This window comes from Pseudophryne corroboree, chromosome 6 (assembly GCF_028390025.1).
Source record: "Pseudophryne corroboree isolate aPseCor3 chromosome 6, aPseCor3.hap2, whole genome shotgun sequence".
Taxonomy (NCBI): domain Eukaryota; kingdom Metazoa; phylum Chordata; class Amphibia; order Anura; family Myobatrachidae; genus Pseudophryne; species Pseudophryne corroboree.
The window spans coordinates 255,798,647-255,821,079 of NC_086449.1; the positions used below are offsets into that span (position 1 = coordinate 255,798,647).

Here is a 22,433-nt window from a genome sequence, read left to right on the forward strand (position 1 = left end):
AAAAATAAATGTAAAAATCAGGGGAAAAAAATGTGTGGGGTCCCCCCTCCTAAGCATAACCAGCCTCTGGCTCTTTGAGCCGGTCCTGGTTGCCAAAATACGGGGGGAAAAATGACAGGGGATCCCCCGTATTCTAACAACCAGCACCGGGCTCTGCGCCTGGTCCTGGTGCAAAAAATACGGGGGACAAAAAGAGTAGGGGTCCCCCGTATTTTTTGGACCAGCACCGGGCTCCACTAGCTGGACAGATAATGCCACAGCCGGGGGTCCCTTTTATACAGCGCCCTGCGGCCGTGGCATTAAATACCCAACTAGTCACCCCTTGCCGGGGTACCCTGTAGGAGTGGGGACCCCTTCAATCAAGGGGTACCCCTCCCCAGCCACCCAAGGGCCAGGGGTGAAGCCCGAGGCTGTCCCCCACCATCCAAGGGCTGCGGATGGGGGGCTGATAGCCTTGTTGAAAATGGAAGAATATTGTTTGTTTTTTTGCAGAAGAACTACAAGTCCCAGCAAGCCGGTACTTGGAGAACCACAAGTACCAGCATGCGGGGGAAACAGGCCCGCTGGTACCTGTAGTTCTACTGCAAAAAAATACCCAAATAAAAACAGGACACAGACACCGTGAAAATACAACTTTATTTCACACATGCCGACACATATATACTTACCTATGTTGATACGCCGACTCTGGTCACGTCTCCAATGTCGACGTCCGGGGTACCTGAAAATAAAATTTTACTCACCTGATCCAGTGTCCGGTTCTTTTATTATAATCCACGTAATTGGCAAAAAAAAAAAAAGCATACCCGAACCAGACGGACTGAAAGGGGTACCATGTTTACACATGGGACCCCTTTCCCCGAATGCAGAGACCCCCCGTGACTCCTGTCACAGAAAGGTCCCTTCAGCCAATCAGGAAGTGCCACTTCGTGGCACTCTCCTGATTGCCTTTGCGCGTCTGAGCTGGTAGACAACGCATCGCACAGCTCCCTCCATTAGTTTCAATGGTGGGAACTTTGCGGTCAGCGGTGAGGTCACCCGCGGTCAGCGGCTGACCGCGGGTAACCCCACCGCTGACTGCAAAGTTGAAACTAATGGAGGGAGCTGTGCGATGCGCGTCTGACAGCTCCGACGCGCATATAGCCAATCAGGAGAGTGCCACGAAGTGGCGCTTCCTGATTGGCTGAAGGGACCTTTCTGTGACAGGAGTCACGGGGGGTCTCTGCATTCGGGGAAAGGGGTCCCATGTGTAAACATGGGACCCCTTTCAGTCCGTCTGGTTCGGGTATGCGTTTTTTTTTTTTTTTTTTGCCAAGTACGTGGATTATAATAAAAGAACCGGACACTGGATCAGGTGAGTATAATTTTATTTTCAGGTACCCCGGACGTCGACATTGGAGACGTGGCCAGAGTTGGCGTGTCAACATAGGTAAGTATGTATGTGTCGGCATGTGTGAAATAAAGTTGTATTTTCACGGTGTCTGTGTCCTGTTTTTATTTGGGTATTTTTTTGCAGTAGAACTACAGGTACCAGCGGGCCCGTTTCCCCCCCGCATGCTGGTACTTGTGGTTCTCCAAGTACCGGCTTGCGGGGGAGGCTTGCTGGGACTTGTAGTTCTTCTGCAAAAAACAAACAATATTCTTCCATTTTCAACAAGGCTATCAGCCCCCCATCCGCAGCCCTTGGATGGGGGGGACAGCCTCGGGCTTCACCCCTGGCCCTTGGGTGGCTGGGGGGGGGGGACCCCTTGATTGAGAGGTCCCCACTCCTCCAGGGTACCCCGGCCAGGGGTGACTAGTTGGGTATTTAATGCCACGGCCGCAGGGCGCTGTATAAAAGGGACCCCCGGCTGTGGCATTATCTGTCCAGCTAGTGGAGCCCGGTGCTGGTCCAAAAAATACGGGGGACCCCTACTCTTTTTGTCCCCCGTATTTTTTGCACCAGGACCAGGCGCAGAGCCCGATGCTGGTTGTTAAAATACGGGGGATCCCCTGTCATTTTTTTTCCCGTATTTTGGCAACCAGGACCGGCTCAAAGAGCCCGAGGCTGGTTATGCTTAGGAGGGGGGACCCCACGCAATTTTTTTTCTGTTTTTTTCCCGTTTTTTTAACATTTTTTTAAAATCTAATCAAAATCCGTCAAAACGGACGTTTTTCGACAGCGGGACTGTCGAATTCGTTTTTTATTGAATATGTCGAATTCCGGCACCCACCTGCCGGAATTCGACGGTCGAATTGTGTCGAATTTAAAAACGGGCGAAAAAGTGCCGCAATTCGCCCGGAATTGCATATACCCCTATGTATTCTGTGGTAATGTCTGCAACGTTTTGTTAGTGTGGATTGATGTGTCTTTTTTACATTATATTAATATTCATTACATGCCCAATATTAAGATGTTATTTAATTTGCCTTTAAAAGTAGACTTTTAATCCCCCATATTAATGCAGGAAATGGGGTGTTCTTTATGTATGTTTTATATTTGTATTCATCTTTCCTTGTAGTATTTTTAAATGATTGGCGTACCTGCTGATTCCATCTTCCACTGTCACTATGTCACACAGTGGCAATGGCAGCAGGTAGAGTCTACTAGCTGATAAAGAAGACCATACAAAAGTGATGGGCCAAAAAGTAAAAGTAGTTTATTTTGACTTTATAAAACATGTCTGTAGTATGGTTGTTTTCCTCCTGTAATGCATGTGCCCCAGATATATCGCTGATCGATTAGGGGTGTACTGTTGTCTCTTACTTTTTGAAACCGAACCATTTACTGTTTTATTAAAGAGTATAACATGGAATATCAAGGTGTATATGGAGGAGGCAGTACATATCCAGTTTGTCCTCATTATTGTCTTTGGAAGAGTTATGTTTTGAGCTATGGCACACACACAGTTATAGGCTCTAAATATGTTAGTTGTTGCATATTTATTAATCTTTGCAGACCGTAGGGTTATTTGATAAACCTTCACAGAAGTGGTTGGAAGCATTTGCATAATGATGTGTGTAAGGCCTATCTATTGTGCCCTCACATCGGGGAGAGAAACCAGGGACCTCTTATGAAAACTAGTACACCAGAAGAATGTGTGGGCCTATCTAGTCTCCCCGAGTCTGACTCCTAACATGAATATTTCTCCTCTTATTAGAAATGAAAAGATTACATCGTCCTATCCCCCAGCCACACAGAAAGGACTGTATGTATGTATGTATGTATGTGTTTACTAATATTTGTTTCATATTTCTTTTCATAGAACTCCCTCAGCAGCTTCTTTGCTGATGCTTTCTTTGATCAGCAGCAACACACGAGACAGGGGAAGTATCTTTGGCAGCAGGTCAGTGTTACTGCTCAGCGTTAGAATCCAGTTGATTCTGTAGTAATGCTTTAATATTTCATACATTATTACAAATAGCTTTTGTACTGATCGTGTTTCGTTATCTCTCGGATATGTTTTTGTTTTTGAGTTTCTGGGACCTCCATATAGTAACACAATAAGTACTGCAATTATCCAGTTTTGTTTCCCCTTTTCCTCAATGTTGCACCATCATAAGACAAAGTTTTGGCTCTGTATGAAAAGACCCAGCGTTGATTAATCCTGTGCATGTTTGAACACTATTGTATTTGTGGTATAGAGCACAGGTTCTCAAACTCGGTTCTCAGGATTCCAAACAGTTTGTTTTCCATTTCTCCTCACAGAATTTGCAAGTGAAATAATGAGCTCCACTGGTGGAGCTCCCGCTAGGTGACCTGCAAAACATGAACTGTCTGGGGTCCTGAGGACAGAGTTTGAGAGCCACTGGTGTATAGAGCATAGGTCTCAAACCCAGTTCTCAGGACCGCAAACAGTCAACGTTTTCCAGGTAACCCAGCAGGTGCACGGGTGTATTTATTACTCTCTGACACATTTTAAAAAGTCCACAGGTGGAGCTAATTATTTCACTTTATGATTCTGTGAGGAGAACTACAAAACATGCACTGTCTGGGGTCAAAAGACCAAGTTTGAGAACCTGTGGTATAGAGTGTATACATTAGAGTGCTAGATATGGGGTTGTGTAGAGCTGCATAGAAACATTGATCCCTATAGAGTACATAGCAGTTATTGTCCATCCATCTTTGGACATTTGTTATTGCACTTTATTTATATAGCATCAATAGTACTCTACAGGATAACTATAGGAACTTGACATAGATAGATAGTTCTATATAGGTCTGTCTATAGCAAATAAAACAGTGAGCACTGATACCGTTGTCTTTACAGAGAAAGCAGCCTCATGTGGAACATACCCATACCTCCCAACATGACCCTCTCCAGGAGGGACACAATGCTCTGCCTCTGGACTTTTCCCTTTCTCTTATGATTGCCAGCACCTGTGTTGAACAGGTTAATGCAGTGGTTCTCAAACTCGGTCCTCAGGACCCCACACAGTGCATGTTTTGCAGGTAACCCAGCAGGTGCACAGGTGTATTAATTACTCACTGACACATTTTAAAAGGTCCACAGGTGGAGCTAATTATTTCACTTGCGATTCTGTGAGGAGACCTGCAAAACATGCACTGTGTGGGGTCCTGAGGACCGAGTTTGAGAACCTGTGGGTTAATGGATAAGAAAGGTGTTTCAGCACAGGTGATGGCAATCATACATTAAGAGGGAAGTCCAGGAGCAGAGCATTCTGTCCCTCCTGGAGAGGGTCATGTTGGGAGGTATGATACCATACATGCATAAATCAGGCTTTATGTACATATCTTAAGAGAACAAGGCGCTTCATGGTTTCTGTTTTTTATTGACTGAAGTGCACATAATGCATATCTCGTGATAGATTGTGAAAGCCTCAAATACACAGCTTTGAGTGACAGAAATTGGAAAGGTAGATACAGACAGACAGCTTAAAATTATGCATGAGCAACAGCTGGCAACTTTGTCGTATGCGGCTCTACCACTTTCCTCTTACAGCTGAGTGTGTGTAACAAAGTGGTATTGGTACACCAAACCTTGCTGCCCGAATCCAACACCAACTCCTTCATAAATGGCAAATGTATATTTTACATGCATTCTCTCTAGACTGCAATTTGAGCCGTTGGGAAGTTAAATCTGTACAATACATGATTTCATTAAGGGTCAAATAGTAATGTAGATCATGTGACAGTAGAAGAATACATGTAAGCAATGACAGCTGGATTGGATTATTATATCATAGTGTAATGTGTGACGCCTGCTGTAAATATCATTTATTACAGTATAGTTGGTGACTGCAGTATTGATTAATTATTTGTGGGGTAATTATAATGGCAGAATGTATTATTTTGCCATAGTCTTCTTGCAGAAGTCCGAAACAACGCTTAGTCCACTAAACCATAAAAGTCAAACGTGTAAAATAATGTACCATAAGAAGGGGGGGAACTAATGTGCAATGTCAAGCATAGCAGCTAATCTGTAGCGAGCATCTCAACTGCTCATTTAGTAGACCAATCAGTAGTAGGCGCCACGGGTCTTCTAGTGGAGGTAGTAGTGAGATGATTTCGGATCTCGTCAGGAAGAGAATCAAAGATGCCAAGGGACCTAAGGAGGTCGTTGCCTTGGGCGGGCGTTTTAATCGAATGGTGGGAGCCATCTTTGGAGACATGAAGTTGGAACGGGAATCCCCATTTATACTTGATGGAGTGGTCGCGAAGGACCTTGGTGATAGCGGTGAGGTCTCGACGTTTTCGAAGCGTAGAGGGGGCCAAGTCCTGGAAAATTTGTAGCTGGGTTCCAGAATAAGCAACTGATTGGTGTTCCCGAGCCGCCATCATGAATTTCTCTTTTGTTTTGTAATAGTGGAACCGCAGGATAACATCCCAAGGGGGTTGAGTGGGGGGAGGACGTGGGTGCAGCGCCCTGTGCGCTCTATCGAGAAGAAGGAAATCTTTAGAAACCTCAGGAATCATAGTCAGCAGCAAGCCTTCCATAAAACTCGGGAGGCCCTCCATGGAGACGCTCTCCGGTATGTTGCGGATCCAGACATTATTCCGGCGATTCCGGTTGTCTAAATTCTCTAGGTGGTCTCCATGTTGAGCCAAATGTGCGCGAATCTCAGACCGTTCTTGTTCAACCACCACCTGATATTGGCAGACTTCATCCACTTTACGTTCCAGGGAGTCAGTGCGGGCGCCAAGATCAGCGAGTTCAGTTCTGAATTCGGCAAGGATCAACCTCATTTCTGTCTGGATAGTCTTAGTGACGATAGCAATTACGTCTTGGGTCGTAAGACCAGCCTTCGGAGAAGGTGCATCGTCAGCATCCGACATGGGGTCCACAGTGGGGGAGTTATGAGGAGTAGCGCCCGCTTTCTCCCAGACCCGGAGGATACTAGGTTTAGCAAGAGCAGGGGTTTTGCGGTTCCTCTGTGACATAGTGGAATGAGAGAGATAGGTGGGTAGCAGTAGAAACTATCGGCTCAGCGGATTAGTTGGTACAACCGTGAAGTGGGTAAATGACAGCTCCAATAGACCCTATAGCTAGTATAAAAAAGAGCCCCTAAACCAGAGGTTTTCAAACTCTGTCCTCGGGGGCCCACACAGTGCATGTTTTGCAGGTCTCCTCACAGAATCGCAAGTGAAATAATTAGCTCCACCTGTGGACCTTTTAAAATGTGTCAGTGAGTAATTAATAGACCTGTGCACCTGCTGGGTTACCTGCAAAACATGCACTGTGTGGGCTCCCGAGGACCGAGTTTGAGAACCTCTGCCCTAAACACTATAAGGCCGCAGAATGATTTAGCATAGAACAGGCATCATGTGCTCCTCACATCGCAGATGGTGAGGCAAATAGCAATCAGGTGTGTGGTGTGATCCCGTGAGGTAGCCGAGCGGTAGAGGGGAGCACACCAACACGGCCACGGACCAGCCAGCGACCGGCGGCAGTGCAACGGGACTGAACAGGGACACCACACGGTCCACCTGTGATCTCGTGGAGTGGATGGCGTTGAGGGGTGGCACGCAATATACCCGCTTCCGGGTGCGAGTGGCTGTTGGAAGGGGTGCTGGTAGGAGGGTTCACCACAGAACCCGGGCCGGACTCAGCCAGGGTCCAAGACCAGAGGATAGGAGGAAGGAGGGGGAGGTCAGTAATCCCCTGTGTACTGCAGCAGCCCAGTGATGGCAGAAATCTGATTATAGGTCATGGAGCCTGGAGGGAGGAGGGGGGGGGGGGGGGGGTGGAGCAGGGCTTATTCCTGAATCAGCTGGGGTAAACACTCAGGCCAGCGTAGCCCATGCAGTGGAGCCCCAGTGAGAGTCGCTGTTCGCGTACTGCACACCGGGGGGCCAGGGCTGCACAGCGCCGCCCTCACACTGGGAGCTCCGGAGACAGTAAGCAGGGGGGCAGCAGGAGGCGGCCGGGCGGCGGCGGGAGAGACCTTGGGAGCCCAGCGATCCCGCTCACCGTGTCACCAGACCCCAGCAGCAGGGAGACCGAAGGGAGCAGCAAGCTGGAGGGGAGGGTAAGAGCTCACCCTGCAGGCGTCCCGGCGTACAGCGAGGTCCACAATGGAAGGCAAGATGGCCGTCGCCCGGTCCCCGGCGGGCCGCGTCCCCTCACTCGTCCCCCCCACGCTGGGGTTGTATAACGGCAGAGGGGGGGATGGAGGAGCTGCATGGAGGCCTGTAGATTGTACACAGGGGTCACCGGAGGCGCAGCAGAGCCAAGATCGCAGCCACGGGTGTTCGGCCTGGATTGCTCTCCAACTCCAGGTCCCGGCTTCACGCTGGGGGGAAGGCCGCAATCTGCAGGAGGGCTGAAAAGCGCTACCCGATTCCGCGGGACCCCAACAACGACTACTACAGGGTTAGAGGGGCCACAGGAGGCACACCGGGGCTCTCAGGAAAGGAGCAGGCAGGTTAAAGGATTAATATAATAAGGTGCCCTCAGGAGCTGCAAGAGAGCACGTCCTCTCAGTACCTGAATGAGGCTTTTGTTATGGCTCTCTGGGTCTTTACCTCTGCTCCGCTTGTTTTGGAAATGTACACAGACGCTTCCACCTGTATATGGTCTTACGCAGGTCTGCCATACTCTTCTTATTTCAGAAATCATACCTAAAATGTTAAGAGAATAATTGAATTCCTCTAATAAAATGTTGAGTGACCACTTCTGCCAATGAGTATACTTACGGACTAGTTACTGCAGAATATATGACAATAGAGCAATTCAGTAAATGCAATACATGATTTCACATTCATGTATTCTCCAGTAACTAATGCACAATGCTGGCAATCCTCACACCTGCTTTATCTACATGTGTTTAGTACTCCTCACCTATCACTGGCCTGCACTGTATCGCTACCAACATTATTAGTATATCATTGTATTTTACCCACTCTCACAGAGATCATTGTGGACAATGGACACCTCTTCGCCACTATGCAGTTAATGGTTTTTGCTTTTAACAAAACGTTTTCAGAACAAACATTGATGTGCTGGTTTCTTACTTTATTTGCCTCGGTCATCCACACTTAATTTGCTTTCTCCTCCTGCCATTTAGTATTTATTTTCTATAAGATAACGAACAGGCTTATGTGTTCAGAGATGCTTGAGGCTGATTTGGATAAGTATAAGGTTGAATTTGGAACCGCACTAGTGTTAATAATCTAAGTAAGATATATGAATAGCATAAGAAAACCAATATAAATGCAGTTGAAAAAATGTGATTAGGAACTGCTACTGATTGGCGGTGCTCCCAGGAAAATTGTAGATTGGACTACAGTTGGGAAGGAGAGACAAGACAAAAAACCCTTGTTTGGGAGCACTCATTTGAATAAATTAAATTAGATTAGATGAGGTAAGTATGGAAAAAAATATAAATACGATAAAACTTAACCTTTAATTGTTTCTCAAATAAAAGGAAAAAAAGGGGAGGAGGAATAGTATGAAGAATATAGGACTCGTGTCTGGTAATTTGGCTAAAAAAACTTGTTTAACCCTTTTAGCAAATGAGGTACAAGTGGCTAGGAGAAGGTGAAAATATTGGAAGTGATAAATTGGAAGGATATAGGTATATTCAAGTGAAATGAGTATATCCAGGACCGTCACTATATATGCCTCAATACAAAGGTATCCAAATGGAGAGTGATATGGTAGCAAGTTTGAATGAGCAATGTTGAATGTTGTATTAGAGATAGAGGAAAAAGGGGGCCCACTGCACCTGGTATTCTCAGGGGGTTTCCCATCCTGATACTGACCAGGCCATACCTGCTTAGCTTCCGAGATCGGACAGGATCGGGCGCATTCAGGGTAGTATGGCCGTGGGCCTGGGGTGAGAAAGAAGTGAAAGAAAATAAGAGCAAGATTTCAATGTCCGTGCTGAATACAAATCCACCATGGGTGGTCCGGGAGTGTTTTTCCAGAAACAGACATAGGGGTATAGTCAGTTTTGGAGAATTAAAATGGGCCCCATTTTAATTCTCCAAAACTGACTATACCCCTATGTCTGTTTCTGGAAAAACACTCCCGGACCACCCATGGTGGATTTGTATTCAGCACGGACATTGAAATCTTGCTCTTATTTTCTTTCACTTCTTTCTCACCCCAGGCCCACGGCCATACTACCCTGAATGCGCCCGATCCTGTCCGATCTCGGAAGCTAAGCAGGTATGGCCTGGTCAGTATCAGGATGGGAAACCCCCTGAGAATACCAGGTGCAGTGGGCCCCCTTTTTCCTCTATCTCTAATACAACATTCAACATTGCTCATTCAAACTTGCTACCATATCACTCTCCATTTGGATACCTTTGTATTGAGGCATATATAGTGACGGTCCTGGATATACTCATTTCACTTGAATATACCTATATCCTTCCAATTTATCACTTCCAATATTTTCACCTTCTCCTAGCCACTTGTACCTCATTTGCTAAAAGGGTTAAACAAGTTTTTTTAGCCAAATTACCAGACACGAGTCCTATATTCTTCATACTATTCCTCCTCCCCTTTTTTTCCTTTTATTTGAGAAACAATTAAAGGTTAAGTTTTATCGTATTTATATTTTTTTCCATACTTACCTCATCTAATCTAATTTAATTTATTCAAATGAGTGCTCCCAAACAAGGGTTTTTTGTCTTGTCTCTCCTTCCCAACTGATTTGGATAAGTGCCTGTATTTAAATCAGGCCCCCACAGTCTTTTTTAAAGTTCTGGATGAAACACTGTATAGCAGGTTCGGACTGAGTTCACAGTGGTACAGGGGAAATCCCCAGTGGGCCCCAGAATCTGGGGCACCACCTGTTCCTCTAGAGGTCAGGTTCTAAACTGTCCACTCAAAATGTACGTTGTTAAAGGGTCAATTACCTGCAGGAGCAGTACACTGATGAACATGGGTGTTTGGTTCACTTCTATAGAAACTACAGGTAGATTCTCTATATACATTTCTAAAAAGGCCCAGACCATGCACTCTCAAATGGTTAGCCAAGCCTCTGTTCTTTAAGCATAGGCCCCTACCACTGCATTCCTCTGTTGGGCCCATCTTGCTCCAGTCCAACACTGCTTTATAGTATTTTATGGCTTGAAACTCTATGTTGAATTAAATAGGTATAGCGTTAGAAAGGTCATTCAAAACTGCAGCTGTTGCCTAGTATATATTCCTCACTTGCCACCTTGTGTAGTCTGTAATGTGAAAATTACAGTGTTTCAGTCTTTAAAACTGTAACTGGATTAAGCTTTCTTTATTTCTATTCAGCAAGAACAGTATGATATGTATGGAAGTCCAAGCAGTTCCCTTCCCAACAATGCTCTGTTTGATCCAAACATGAACCTCCAGTACTCTCAGGCCTCCATGATGGGACTAGGAGGGAGTCATGGAAATCTCCAAGATCCTTTCCAGATGAGGCCAAACTACTTGTATTCAAACTACGGGGGGAGTGTTCCAAACATTATCTTAACAGGTCAGCAATTACTTTGTACAGTGGAATATCAATGATTTTCAGAAGCTTGCCTCTATGCACGTCTAAATGTCACAGGTAGAGGATTAGTATAAACATTGTTCACCTAGAAGACTCTCATTGAGCCAACACCAAACATAGGGGTCAATCCAATTGGCTGCAATAATATTGCAGCTGCGAATCAGCACGACAGCTGCTGCACATTGCAGCGGGCCGAATTTGCACAAAACTGCTCACCACCCCATAGAGGTCAGAGCAGTTTTGTGCGAATTGGAGCTGATTCACGGTCGCGATGGGTGTGAGATCGGGTGCCGTTGCCAGCGTTTAAACGCTGTTGCAATGGCACTTTGCACGCTTCGGGAGGTAATTGGATCGACCCAATAGAGTCTATTCCCCAGTAATAAATGAATTAGATCCAGTTTAAAGTAACTGTTTGGCACAAAAAAGAATATATGGGAAAAATATATTTAAGTTAATGAAACTACATACTGTTTGTAAGTAATGAGTTAGTTTCATTTTTAAATCTATTAAAACTTATACATTTGCATGAACAAATAGGTATGGAAGCTGCAAAACATAATCAGCGAAGAGTAAATCTAATAATTATTTCATGCATTTGGAAAGTGTAACGGTTGCATTTACATAATGTCACTCATATTGTCTTCTCTTTTAAGATGACTCAAGCAACAGTTTATCGAAGGACATTGGTAATGCGGTTGCAGGAGTTTCTGAGCTGGGCTTTGATGCAGATAATACATTTCAGTTGGATGATGAGCTGAAACTTGGACCTCTGAGCTTGGATGGTTTGAGCATGTTAAGTGACCCTGACATGGTCCTTTCCGACCCTTCAATAGAGGACAGCTTCCGTTCTGACAAGCTGTGATCCACACTCCTAGTTGGAGTGAAGACTGCTTCAGTTATTTTGTCGATAAACAGATGACACTTAAATCTCTTTGTTCCAAGCTTGATTGGACACAGAGCAGTTGCAATTGCTTAATTAATCTTTTGACATTTGAATGTTGGGCCAAGTAGAAATACTAACTTTTTGAAGAACGTTTAAAAGGATATCTGAAAAGAGACTGCTTTAAACCAAGCCAGTAATTGATGTCTTGTAGATAAGCACACAAGATTCTCTGTGAATGAACTTGGATAGAGGAACTGCATTTCTACGTATATTTTATTTTATTTTTTTTCGGTTTTGATGGTGATGTGCCATTGCCGTACTATTTTTCTACCCACTTATGCTCATGGCCCATCGAGAAAGCATGTTTGGAAGCTACCCTAAGTAGCGAAGGATTTATAATTACATATTTTTTAATGAATAGTTTCATTATGTACAAAAAACCTGAAAGAAGAAAAAAATAATACCCAGTGATAGAATTATTGCAAGAAATTCCATGTTCTAGATACTGAAACCACTGACCTCAATACTTGCTGATGAACACTTGTCAGGTTTATACTCTGATTTTTTTTTTTTTACACTTTTGATTGAGATCTGGCATAAAACTATACCAAATTAAATATAAGACAGCGAGGTAATAGTGCCTTAGTGCTAGCCACTCTCTCCCGACTTGTATCCGTTTGTTGGCTGCACCAGTATTAAGAAGAATAGGTTCTATCCATTCACTAGGTACCAGTGTTCTCAATGGAGTTTGAGGCATTAGTGTCTCAAGCCTTAGTTATTTTACTAGTTCTAGTGAATTGATAATCTAAATATTGATACAGCCCACATAATGGCTGCCTCCACTGTGTGAAAATGGCTAGTATATTTTAATAGAATAAGTAATATACTGATTTATTATTTGTTCTTGTACTCTTCTTACGCCACACGTAGAGATGTAGCCATGATCATCTTTGCTGCGATGCTGCATCGCAGCATTCTGCATTGTGCACCAGGCTGCAACTTTTCGCAGCAAGCATTGGCTCCATTAATTCCTATGGACATGTGCGTGCATATGCGCGTCCTAGTCGCGGGCCTCGACAGTCATGCTAGCTATGCTGCGATGCATACGCATCAAGCAAATGTGAGCGTGGCTACAGCTGTAATGATGGCCTAAGCCTGCTGATCCAGCACCTCAATGTTTTATTTGCATTTGAAGGCAATTTATCAGGCACAGCTAAGCAGCGGACCGTGTTAGGAGCTCGCTGGATCAGATACACAGATTAGGCTGATGGCTCTGTCAGATATAATCAAACTTTTTAAACCTTTCTACAAAATCTTTTTGTTTTTTTTAAGTAATGATGCAGATAGTACAGATACGCTGTAGCAACCAAAAATCAGACATTTAATCATTACTCTAACTTTCTCAGCAAGAGAGCGTCATACAGTGACCACGGTTAAAGCGGCATTTAGCAGACATGTATTCATAGAGGTATGAATCATGGAGAAGTGATACATGTGTAATATGTACTGACTGAGATTTTAATACAAACTACAAGTTTGCCAACTGGGCTCGCCATGTCTGTAATCATGGATGAAAATGTAATCTAGTAAATGAGGCAGAAAGGTTTAAAGTCTATTGAAGGACCCATTGCTGATAACCTAGCATGGTTTGTTGATCCAAGTCGGTGACTTGGAATGTAGGAACCACTCACAATTTGAGATGATTGTTTTGCAGTGAATATTTCTCTGACCTGACTGTGCATTTCATTCTTCTCTACAACATGTGAACATTTTTTAGGGTTAGATTTTAATGTAACCTTATGTCCAAGATTATCTCTATTTGATGTATTGATTGGTCTTTAATTACTTCCCTGCCTGCTAAATTAGTGGTTACATTTTAAATCACAGGTCTCTTAAATTAATTGATTGACTTTGTGCTGATTATAGCAAGTAAAGGTTGGTAGTGCAGGGATTGCTCTAGTCCCCTGGTTTGCTGCTGATGCTGTAGAAGGAACAGAGGAGCTGCTGCATAATGCAGTACCCAAGTCTTTAGCCAGGGGGAGTGAATAGTCCTTTCACTAACACTTTTGATTAGTGCAGCTTTATTCGGCACACATCAAGTGGATCCGTCATGTCTATAAATTTAAGATACATTGCTCTGATATAAATTATATTTTTCATCTATTGATAATTTGATGCACTGGGTACATTTATATGTCCCATTCTGCTGTGTCATTTGTATAATTATACAGCAGAATGTAAGAGAGAAGACCTCCCGAACCTGCCACTCCTGCTTTGAGAGCTGGACTATCACAAAGTGGTATATCATGAATAATACTATGATTTGACATATATACAGTGTGTGTATGTGTATATGTGTATATATATATATATATATATATATATATATATATATATATATAAAATCGCAAATATGTTTTAGCCCAATCCTTCACGTCATGTCTTAATGAAGGAATTGTGCATTCTATTAATAAGGATGGTAGTGAGCCATGATGATTATATCTACACTAGACCGATAACAGCTATAGCCTCTATGGGTTTCAACACATTTGTGTTATTTGCAACAAGTCACTGAATTTGCCTTTACCTGTAAACCAGAAAGCAAGGACTGGATATTGCTAACTTCAGCAAGTGTCATTATTGTAATCACATACAACCACTTTGTTAAGTTATTTTTTTATTTATTGGCAAAACGATATACACAGTAGTCTCTACATGGAGACATAATATAAGACCGCTGCCTAAGACAGCAGAGTCCTTCCAGAAAACAGATTTGCACTATAGCTTTAATGTGTGTCAAATTATTGTCCTATGCATTCAGTGTGTCCATTCACCGCTACCGCTATGGAAGGGTCTCCATAAAATAGTTTGAAGAGTAAGTAAATAGGCATCAAGCAATTATTTATCTAAATAAAAAAAATAAGATTGTGATATGTCAGCACGCAGTGTTCCCAACACTCACGATTTGCGTTTATTTTGGCTTGAATTTCCAAATGGCCCTTTTCTATTTTCAGCAGTGCCTTAGAGGACTCTCTGTAACGGTTATACAGAAAGACGTTGTTGATGCAGTGCTCAAAAGGCATCATTTTATCCTATTGCCCTAATGAAATTTAGCACCTGAAGTGTCTTGTGAAATTAATTTCTTAGCAATGTTGTGCTCTGTCCTTCTTCCGGGATCATATGTAAAACTATATTTCCTTTTAGCGCAGTCCTTATGCGTAGGTGTGTTCCCGATGGAAGTATTTTGCATTTTTTTTTATGTTGAAATAAAGCTGCACAAATGTACATCTACACTAGCAACAGGAATAGGCTTTTGTGGTACATTACTAGGAGAGTAATTGTTTATCCTTTCATCTTAATCATTTGCTGGCTCCTGCTTTAGGGAGTGTTGCCAAATTATTTCAAAGATATGCAAGACAACACCCACGTCAGCTGATCACCTGTATGAGCCACCCTCTGTAAGATAGCATTAATGTTACAGTAGTAATCCATTCATAGAACGTGTTATTTTATTTTGAGTGTATACTGGTACTGGAACATGAATATTTTTGTATGTATAAAATAACATTTTCAATGTGGACACTGGTGACAAAAACAAGCATCATCAGCATTTGTAGGAGGTTTTACACGGAGTCGGTTGTTTTTTATAGCTACAAATGTGTCTCCATACATTATTGCTGCTGCCATGCCAAACAGCTGCTCCACGCCAGGTCCCGGGTGTCTTTTTTTTGCATATTTTTACCTGAAAAGTGTCTTATTCACAATGCTATGCAGCTAGGATGCACAAGGTGACTGTGCTGATTAATTTGATATGCGACACTTGTATATATTTGTTCTACTGAGTCTGAACCTATATAGAAAGTGCCACGATGCTGTAGACGTGGCTTTTTTTCCATGCTAAGTTCCGTTGTGCTTCATATACAGACTCTGTCGCACACGGATATACAAGTGTCACAAATCAAATTAATCAGCACAGTCTCCTGACGAGTCCTAGCCTCATCGCATTGCGACTAGGAAACATTTTCGGGAAAATAAAAGGGAGAAAGGAGTCGCACAGGACCGCGCCAGGCATCTTGCGTCCAGGGCCAGCAACAGAGGGGGGGGGGGGGTCAAAGGGGGACACCTGTACCGGGCCCCAAGGATCAGAGGGGCCCCAAGGATACGCCACTTAGTGCCCGGTAGGGATGTGAGCCATCTTGTCCAAACAGGGAAGTGAGCTGTAGGCGGTGTGTGCGCTCAGCCTCAAAGTGATAGGAGCCTCTCACACACGGTGGCTGGGCGGCACGAGTGTGCACATGCTCCTCTGGGTGCAGCTCTGTTCCAGTCAGTTATGGGACACGGTAGAAGCTCAACTGGCGAGGATTTCCATGCCTTGCCCCAACCACTTCTGGTGGGGCGTGAGGGCCACATGGTACCTGCTGTGTGGTGTTTGGGTCTGGTTACTAGGGAGTGCAGCACAGATGAGTCTCTCCCCGGGGTAAGAGTGGATTGGTGAGGGAATACAGGGCTTTGGGATGGGGTGGGTGAGATGGGAATGCAGCATGGAGTCATTGCGGGGAGACAGACTGTGGGGTGTGTGGGAGGAATGAAAGAGAGAGAGAGACACAGACTGTGGTGTGTGTTTGGGAGGAAGGATATATATATATATATATATATATATATATATAGTGCAGCAATTTCCGTTGCATTATATATATATATATATATATATATATACTGTAGATATATATTTAATATGAGGGGGCCCCAGAGATATTACTGTACTGGGCCCCAAGATTTCTGTTGCCGGCCCTGCTTGTGTCACATGGTGTATTGAGGCTAGTTTAATATGGACACAGCTGAATATATTAAATGATATAAGACGCTCACCATCCATGTTGCTCTGCATTGATTTAGAGGGCATTTCTGTATTAGCAATTATTGTCCAAATGTTTGTAAGATAAAGGTAATTTTAGAGAAAGAAAGTCTAAAAATTATATTTGTTGTTTAGAATGCAGGATACAATACATTATAAGTTTACTGCCAAGCAGATTTTAAAACAGAGATTCTCAATGTTTTATTCATTTATATTTTTTCCTGTTCTCTACCATGTGGAAGTAGTAATGAAATAGGCTGAGGACATCTAGCAGGGAGGTGCGTTCACTGCCAGAGTTGCCGCAACATCTGGCAGCAAGAGGGGTCAAGTCTTGCCTTTACATCACTCACCTTGTCATTTTCAGACACTTTCCATGTGCAAGACGGCCCTTTTAAGGAGAGGACCAAGAACAAACTGGTCATCGTCGGAATAAAAGGGATTTGTGATGTTTAGGTTATGCCTTCCTTGATGTATGCTCTTCATTTAGATGTTATGACAACAATATGTGCACTTGCCGTTGCACTTATTAAATGTGTTTTAAAATACGTTTTATTGTAGAGATTTTGTACTATTATGAAGAATGTTTAGTCATTCAATATATCATATTGTAGTAATTTATCTTTAAAGTACATGTGTTGGTCATTGGTATAAGATTTGTCCATAATTAAGCAATGGTTTGATACATTCATAGTCTTCATTTCTGTGATGCAAGCGTTATTTATGCTTATTTTATATATTTTTTTAAATACACATCATGCATTAACCGGGTCTTTTGCCAAGTGCATTAAAGGACAGCAATATCTGGTTGTAAAGGATCTCATGGACCTTGTGCAGTGATAACCAGAGTGCAAGTTTATATCTTGTACACGTTAGCCGTCCTTGACATTTTCCAGTTATGACTGCTACACTGAGCTGTTTTGGCTTCCTCTGAATTAACATAATATATTGGATACTTCCTAACGACATGGATGGAGACTCATAGTTCGGTAGAACCTTAATGTTAATAGACAAACCTAATTACAAAATCATGAATTGTGCTATGTGTAACCCACAGTCTATTGCTCTTTGCCCAATGCACTTTAGAAAACAAGAGTGTGAACGGTTGGCTGTTACTTGTTACAGCTGTACATAAGTCCAGTTTGTATGTGTCTGTCTCTTTTCATGTAGCGTTCATGGCCACATCTATAGCCATTGCAGTTGCCCAACTCTGTATTGTGTCCTTTAGTCTCCATGAATAGCTTGTAAGCCAAAACAGATTCCGTTGCTGCAAATAACTGGTTAGTACTACTGATCTGTAGAAATAGTGTGCCTCATGAACGCAAATGGCAGATGTTTTGTCTACTGTGCATGCGTCGAGATGATACTGACAGATGAGAACAGTTGGGGAGGTTACAGGGGGTGGAGACTAAAATGCAGGTGTATTGCAACCAGCGACTGCATCTTCGGACGCAATGTTTTTGGCCCAAGTGCCTCTGTTGCCACTGATATATTGTTTCTCAGTGGTCCGATGGTGCAACAGATGCTGTGTCTTTGTACACAAGTGGTGGATCTGAGGAGCCGGCGGTATGTCTCTCAATACAAAAAACATCCCCTGCGTAATTTGTATAACTTCTCAAATCTGCTGCATACTAAGATGCAGCAGCGATTCGTTTTGCGCCCATCTCTGATTCATGCCCATTGTCACTAGTTCCTAGTTAATTGATAGGTACATCTCATCCACCCCAAAATGGCTGCCACCACTTTGCAGGTACTCTGTGCACCAGTTCCTGCTGTGTATGTGGCAGGTGTACTGTGCTGCAGTTACTGCTCTGTGTATGTGACAGGTGTACTGTGCTACAGTTGCTGCTCTGTGTATGTGGCAGGTGCACTGTGCGGCAGTTGCTGCTCTGTATACGAGGCAGTTGCTGCTCTGTGTATGTGGCAGGTGCACTGTGCGGCAGTTGCTGCTCTGTATACGAGGCAGTTGCTGCTCTGTGTATGTGGCAGGTGCACTGTGCGGCAGTTGCTGCTCTGTATACGAGGCAGTTGCTGCTCTGTGTATGTGGCAGGTGCACTGTGCGGCAGTTGCTGCTCTGTATACGAGGCAGTTGCTGCTCTGTGTATGTGGCAGGTGCACTGTGCGACAGTTGCTGCTCTGTATACGAGGCAGTTGCTGCTCTGTGTATGTGGCAGCTGCACTGTGCAACAGTTGCTGCTCTATGTATGTGACAGGTGTACTGTGCAGCAGTTGCTGCTCTGTGTATGTGGCAGGTCCACTGTGCGACAGTTGCTGCTCTGTGTATGTGGCAGGTGCACTGTGCGGCAGTTGCTGCTCTGTATTCGAGACAGTTGCTGCTTTGTGCATGTGTCAAGTGCACTGTGTGGCAGATCCTGCTCTGTATACGTGGCAGGTGTACTGTGCGGCAGTTGCTGCTGTGTATATGTGGCAAATACACTGTGCGGCAGTTGGTGCTCTGTGCATGTGTCGGGTGCACTGTGCGACAGTTACTCGTTACATTTTTGCTCAGTTCACTACGGTACTGTTAGTTGCAACGTTATAGGAAAACAGCATTCTGATCATGGTGCATACGAGTTATCGGATTCCTGTCACAGAAAACTCCTTTGCTGTAATGAGTTGCCCAAAAGAAATTGCTGCGCTAGTCAGTTAAGAGCAATGGCTATGTATATTTAGAAAATCTTCTATTTATAGAATTAATCTATGCTTGTAAATTTATAGTTGCCAATATTTTAATATAATACACAAGTGATGTTAATATATGTATAAAACTCCTGTAAATATCTGTATAAACATTCATTGCATATAATCTGTGAGATCTAACATCATCGTCTCAGTGAACTTTGGAAAAAGTGTGTAATGAAGAAGAAGAATACTCCTACTACTGCAGATTTTCATGGGTGTCATAAGTCATCTCCACTTTGTCGCCTGTAAAAACAGAAAAAAAAACCTCATGCTCATATATGGTCACCGAAAGCCGAATGGACTTCTAATACCAATATAATTTGCAGTAGGGAGAGTGTTATCCCATATATTCTTTCCAAGCACGTTTTGGGCAGGTAAAGCACATTGCTCTAATTGTAAACTCACTGTGCATGTTCGATCAATATGATGAAAATATTTTTATGGACAATACAACTGCAATCGATCAATAGTTATAACATTAACGGAGTTGTACTCAGCAGTTAATCAATATAAAAACATAGTGCTTCTCGGGTTCAAGTGTTTAGGCAGACAATGTCTAGGTCGACAGGCATTATGTTGACACTTCCAAAAGGTCTATGCCTTATGTGACACTGACAAAAGATCAACATGTACTAGGTTGACATTGACAAAAAGTCGACGCATATGAACGACCGTTGAAAAACGAAAAAAGTTAGCATATTTTGCACTTTTTTTAATACTTTACCATCCACGTGGACTACGATTGGGAACTGTAACTTCCTTGCTCACAGCAGTGAAGTGAGCCATGTAAGGGGACGTGGTACACTTACTGGGGTTCCCAGTGCTTTGACGGTGAAACCAACACCAAACAAAAACAAAAAACTGTTGTCTCGTACTTTTTTTGTGTTGACATTTTGCCAGTGTCAACATAATGCATGTCAACCTTTTGTCAGTGTCGACCTAATGCCTATCAACCATATGGGGTCGACCTAATGACTGTCTATTCATTTTAGATCTTCTATACTACACTTGTGCTTTTCTAGGACAGTCGTTAAAATGTGGGAATCTCCCTTGAAAGTAGAGAACGGTTGGCAAGGATGGAATATATATATATATATATATATATATAGATATATATATATATATATATATATATATATATATATACACAAAAAGTATCTACAGGGGCGCCTATAGTACGTATAGCTTATGCTAGAAACCAATTTTCCTCAATAAGCAATTTCTTAATATAACCATTAACCAATCATTCAATTTATTAGAAACAATCTCTTAAAAACATTGAAACTTTAAAATTTGTTTGACTTTCAGTCCATACAGTACATTAATACATTGATTTCTTTAGTTGTCAGTGTGCCTTATTAGGGCCAAAGGTTTCTGTCAACTTCAGACACAACTTGCATATGTTGAAGTTGACAGAAACCTTTGGCCCTAATAAGGCACACTGACAACTAAAGAAATCAATGTACAAGTTGAGTATCCCTTATCCAAATATTCAGAAAAATACGGAATATTCCGAAATACGGAATTTTTTGAGTGAGATAGTGAAACCTTTGTTTTCTGATGGCTCAATGTACACAAACTTTGTTTAATACACAAAGTTATTAAAAATATTGTATTAAATGATTTTCAGGTTGTGTGTAAGGTGTATATGAAACATAAATGATTTGTGTGAATGTATACACACTTTGTTTAATGCACAAAGTTATTAACAATATTGGCTAAAATCACCTTCAGGCTGTGTGTATAAGGTGTATATGAAACATAAATGCATTCTGTGCTTAGACTTGGGTCCCATCACCATGATATCTCATTATGGTATGCAATTATTCAAAAATACGGAAACATCCGATATCCAAAATAGTTCTGGTCCCAAGCATTTTGGATAAGGGATACTCAACCTGTATTAATGTACTGTATGGACTGAAAGTCAAACAACTTTTAAAATTTCAATGTTTTTAAGAGATTGTTTCTAATAAATTGAATGATTGGTTAATGGTTGTATTAAGAAATCGTTTATTGAGGAAAACTGGTTTCTAGCATAAGCTATACATATACTATAGGCGCCTCTGTAGACTATATATATATATATATATATATATATATATATATATAAATAATATACCACCGCTTACTTTTTGCATGTTTTGCTTTAAAACAGTATAAACCAGTTCTGCCAAAGTGATTATCTATGGCAGTCATTCCAATAAATACAGGACACCCGCTCCATTGTGTTTGCTTCTAACAATCAGGAGTATTTTTGTAAGCTTGTCCAAATGCAAAATAATGTGGTATGGTATAAATAATGAAAAAAAAGGTACATAGTCTTTAAAAAATGCTTTCTGCTTAATCGCAGTTCTAATTCGGAATGACCAGTTTACATTTAGAACATTTAACTGCATTATTTGCATAATTAACAAAAAAAATCTATCAGGAATCTCCTTTTTGGCAGCCAATAAACTACATTGATTTCCGTTTTTCTTTTTACTCTCTTCTGTAATGCACCATAAGTAAGTCATGGTATTTTTCTCCAGTCATGAAGACGTTTCACAAGTCTGCACAGTTTTCTGTTGTATGTAGAACTGCGGATGCAGCAAATGTCTCAAACTGCTTTCTTCAATTATGCCTTAATGTGCCAATAGCTTAAAGCATTGAACGTCCATGTTTTGTTAACTTGCGAGGTTTATACCCACCAATAATAATAATAATAATAATTCTGGTCCATTTCAACTTCTAATTTTAGTATACTGAAAGAGTTGTTTCAGTTGTTTAAAATGTACAGTGGTATTTAAAATATGCAGTTCATGAATCTAATTTTCCATTTTGTAACGCATCATTTTACACCTTTCATAATTAAATTGCAGTAAAATAAAATTCTCTGTTTGCATATGATGTGTTTATTTCACAGATGCATAAATCGTTTACAGAGTAGTTGTCTCCTATCTAATCACTAGTGTTATCGATATGCCAACCCTAAATTCTGTGTTCCAGAGAAGTGCTCAGGACAGATTAACAGTGCATGTTTCTACGTCTCCCCAGAAAGGAATTGACACTGCGGGCTGTATCGGAATAGCGGGAGCAATAATATGCTAATGGTA

The 22,433-nt window shown here is 42.3% G+C and overlaps 1 protein-coding gene and 2 pseudogenes across 4 annotated transcripts in view; 2 read left to right on the top strand and 1 right to left on the bottom strand.

Moving 5' to 3' along the window:
• Positions 1-17,203, top strand: part of CRTC3 (CREB regulated transcription coactivator 3) — a 390,875-nt gene extending 373,672 nt beyond the window's left edge. For all 4 annotated transcript variants that reach the window (XM_063925925.1, XM_063925922.1, XM_063925921.1 and 1 more), the window contains 3 exons: positions 3,246-3,326; positions 10,698-10,902; positions 11,574-17,203. In XM_063925925.1, the coding sequence (XP_063781995.1) occupies positions 3,246-3,326; positions 10,698-10,902; positions 11,574-11,782 (495 nt within the window). In that variant the 3' untranslated portion in view covers positions 11,783-17,203. The remainder of the gene's footprint in view (positions 1-3,245; positions 3,327-10,697; positions 10,903-11,573) is intronic.
• On the bottom strand, positions 9,157-9,274 carry LOC134938289 (5S ribosomal RNA; annotated as a pseudogene).
• LOC134938301 (5S ribosomal RNA) lies at positions 9,556-9,673 on the top strand (annotated as a pseudogene).
• Positions 17,204-22,433: the final 5,230 nt, after the last annotated feature.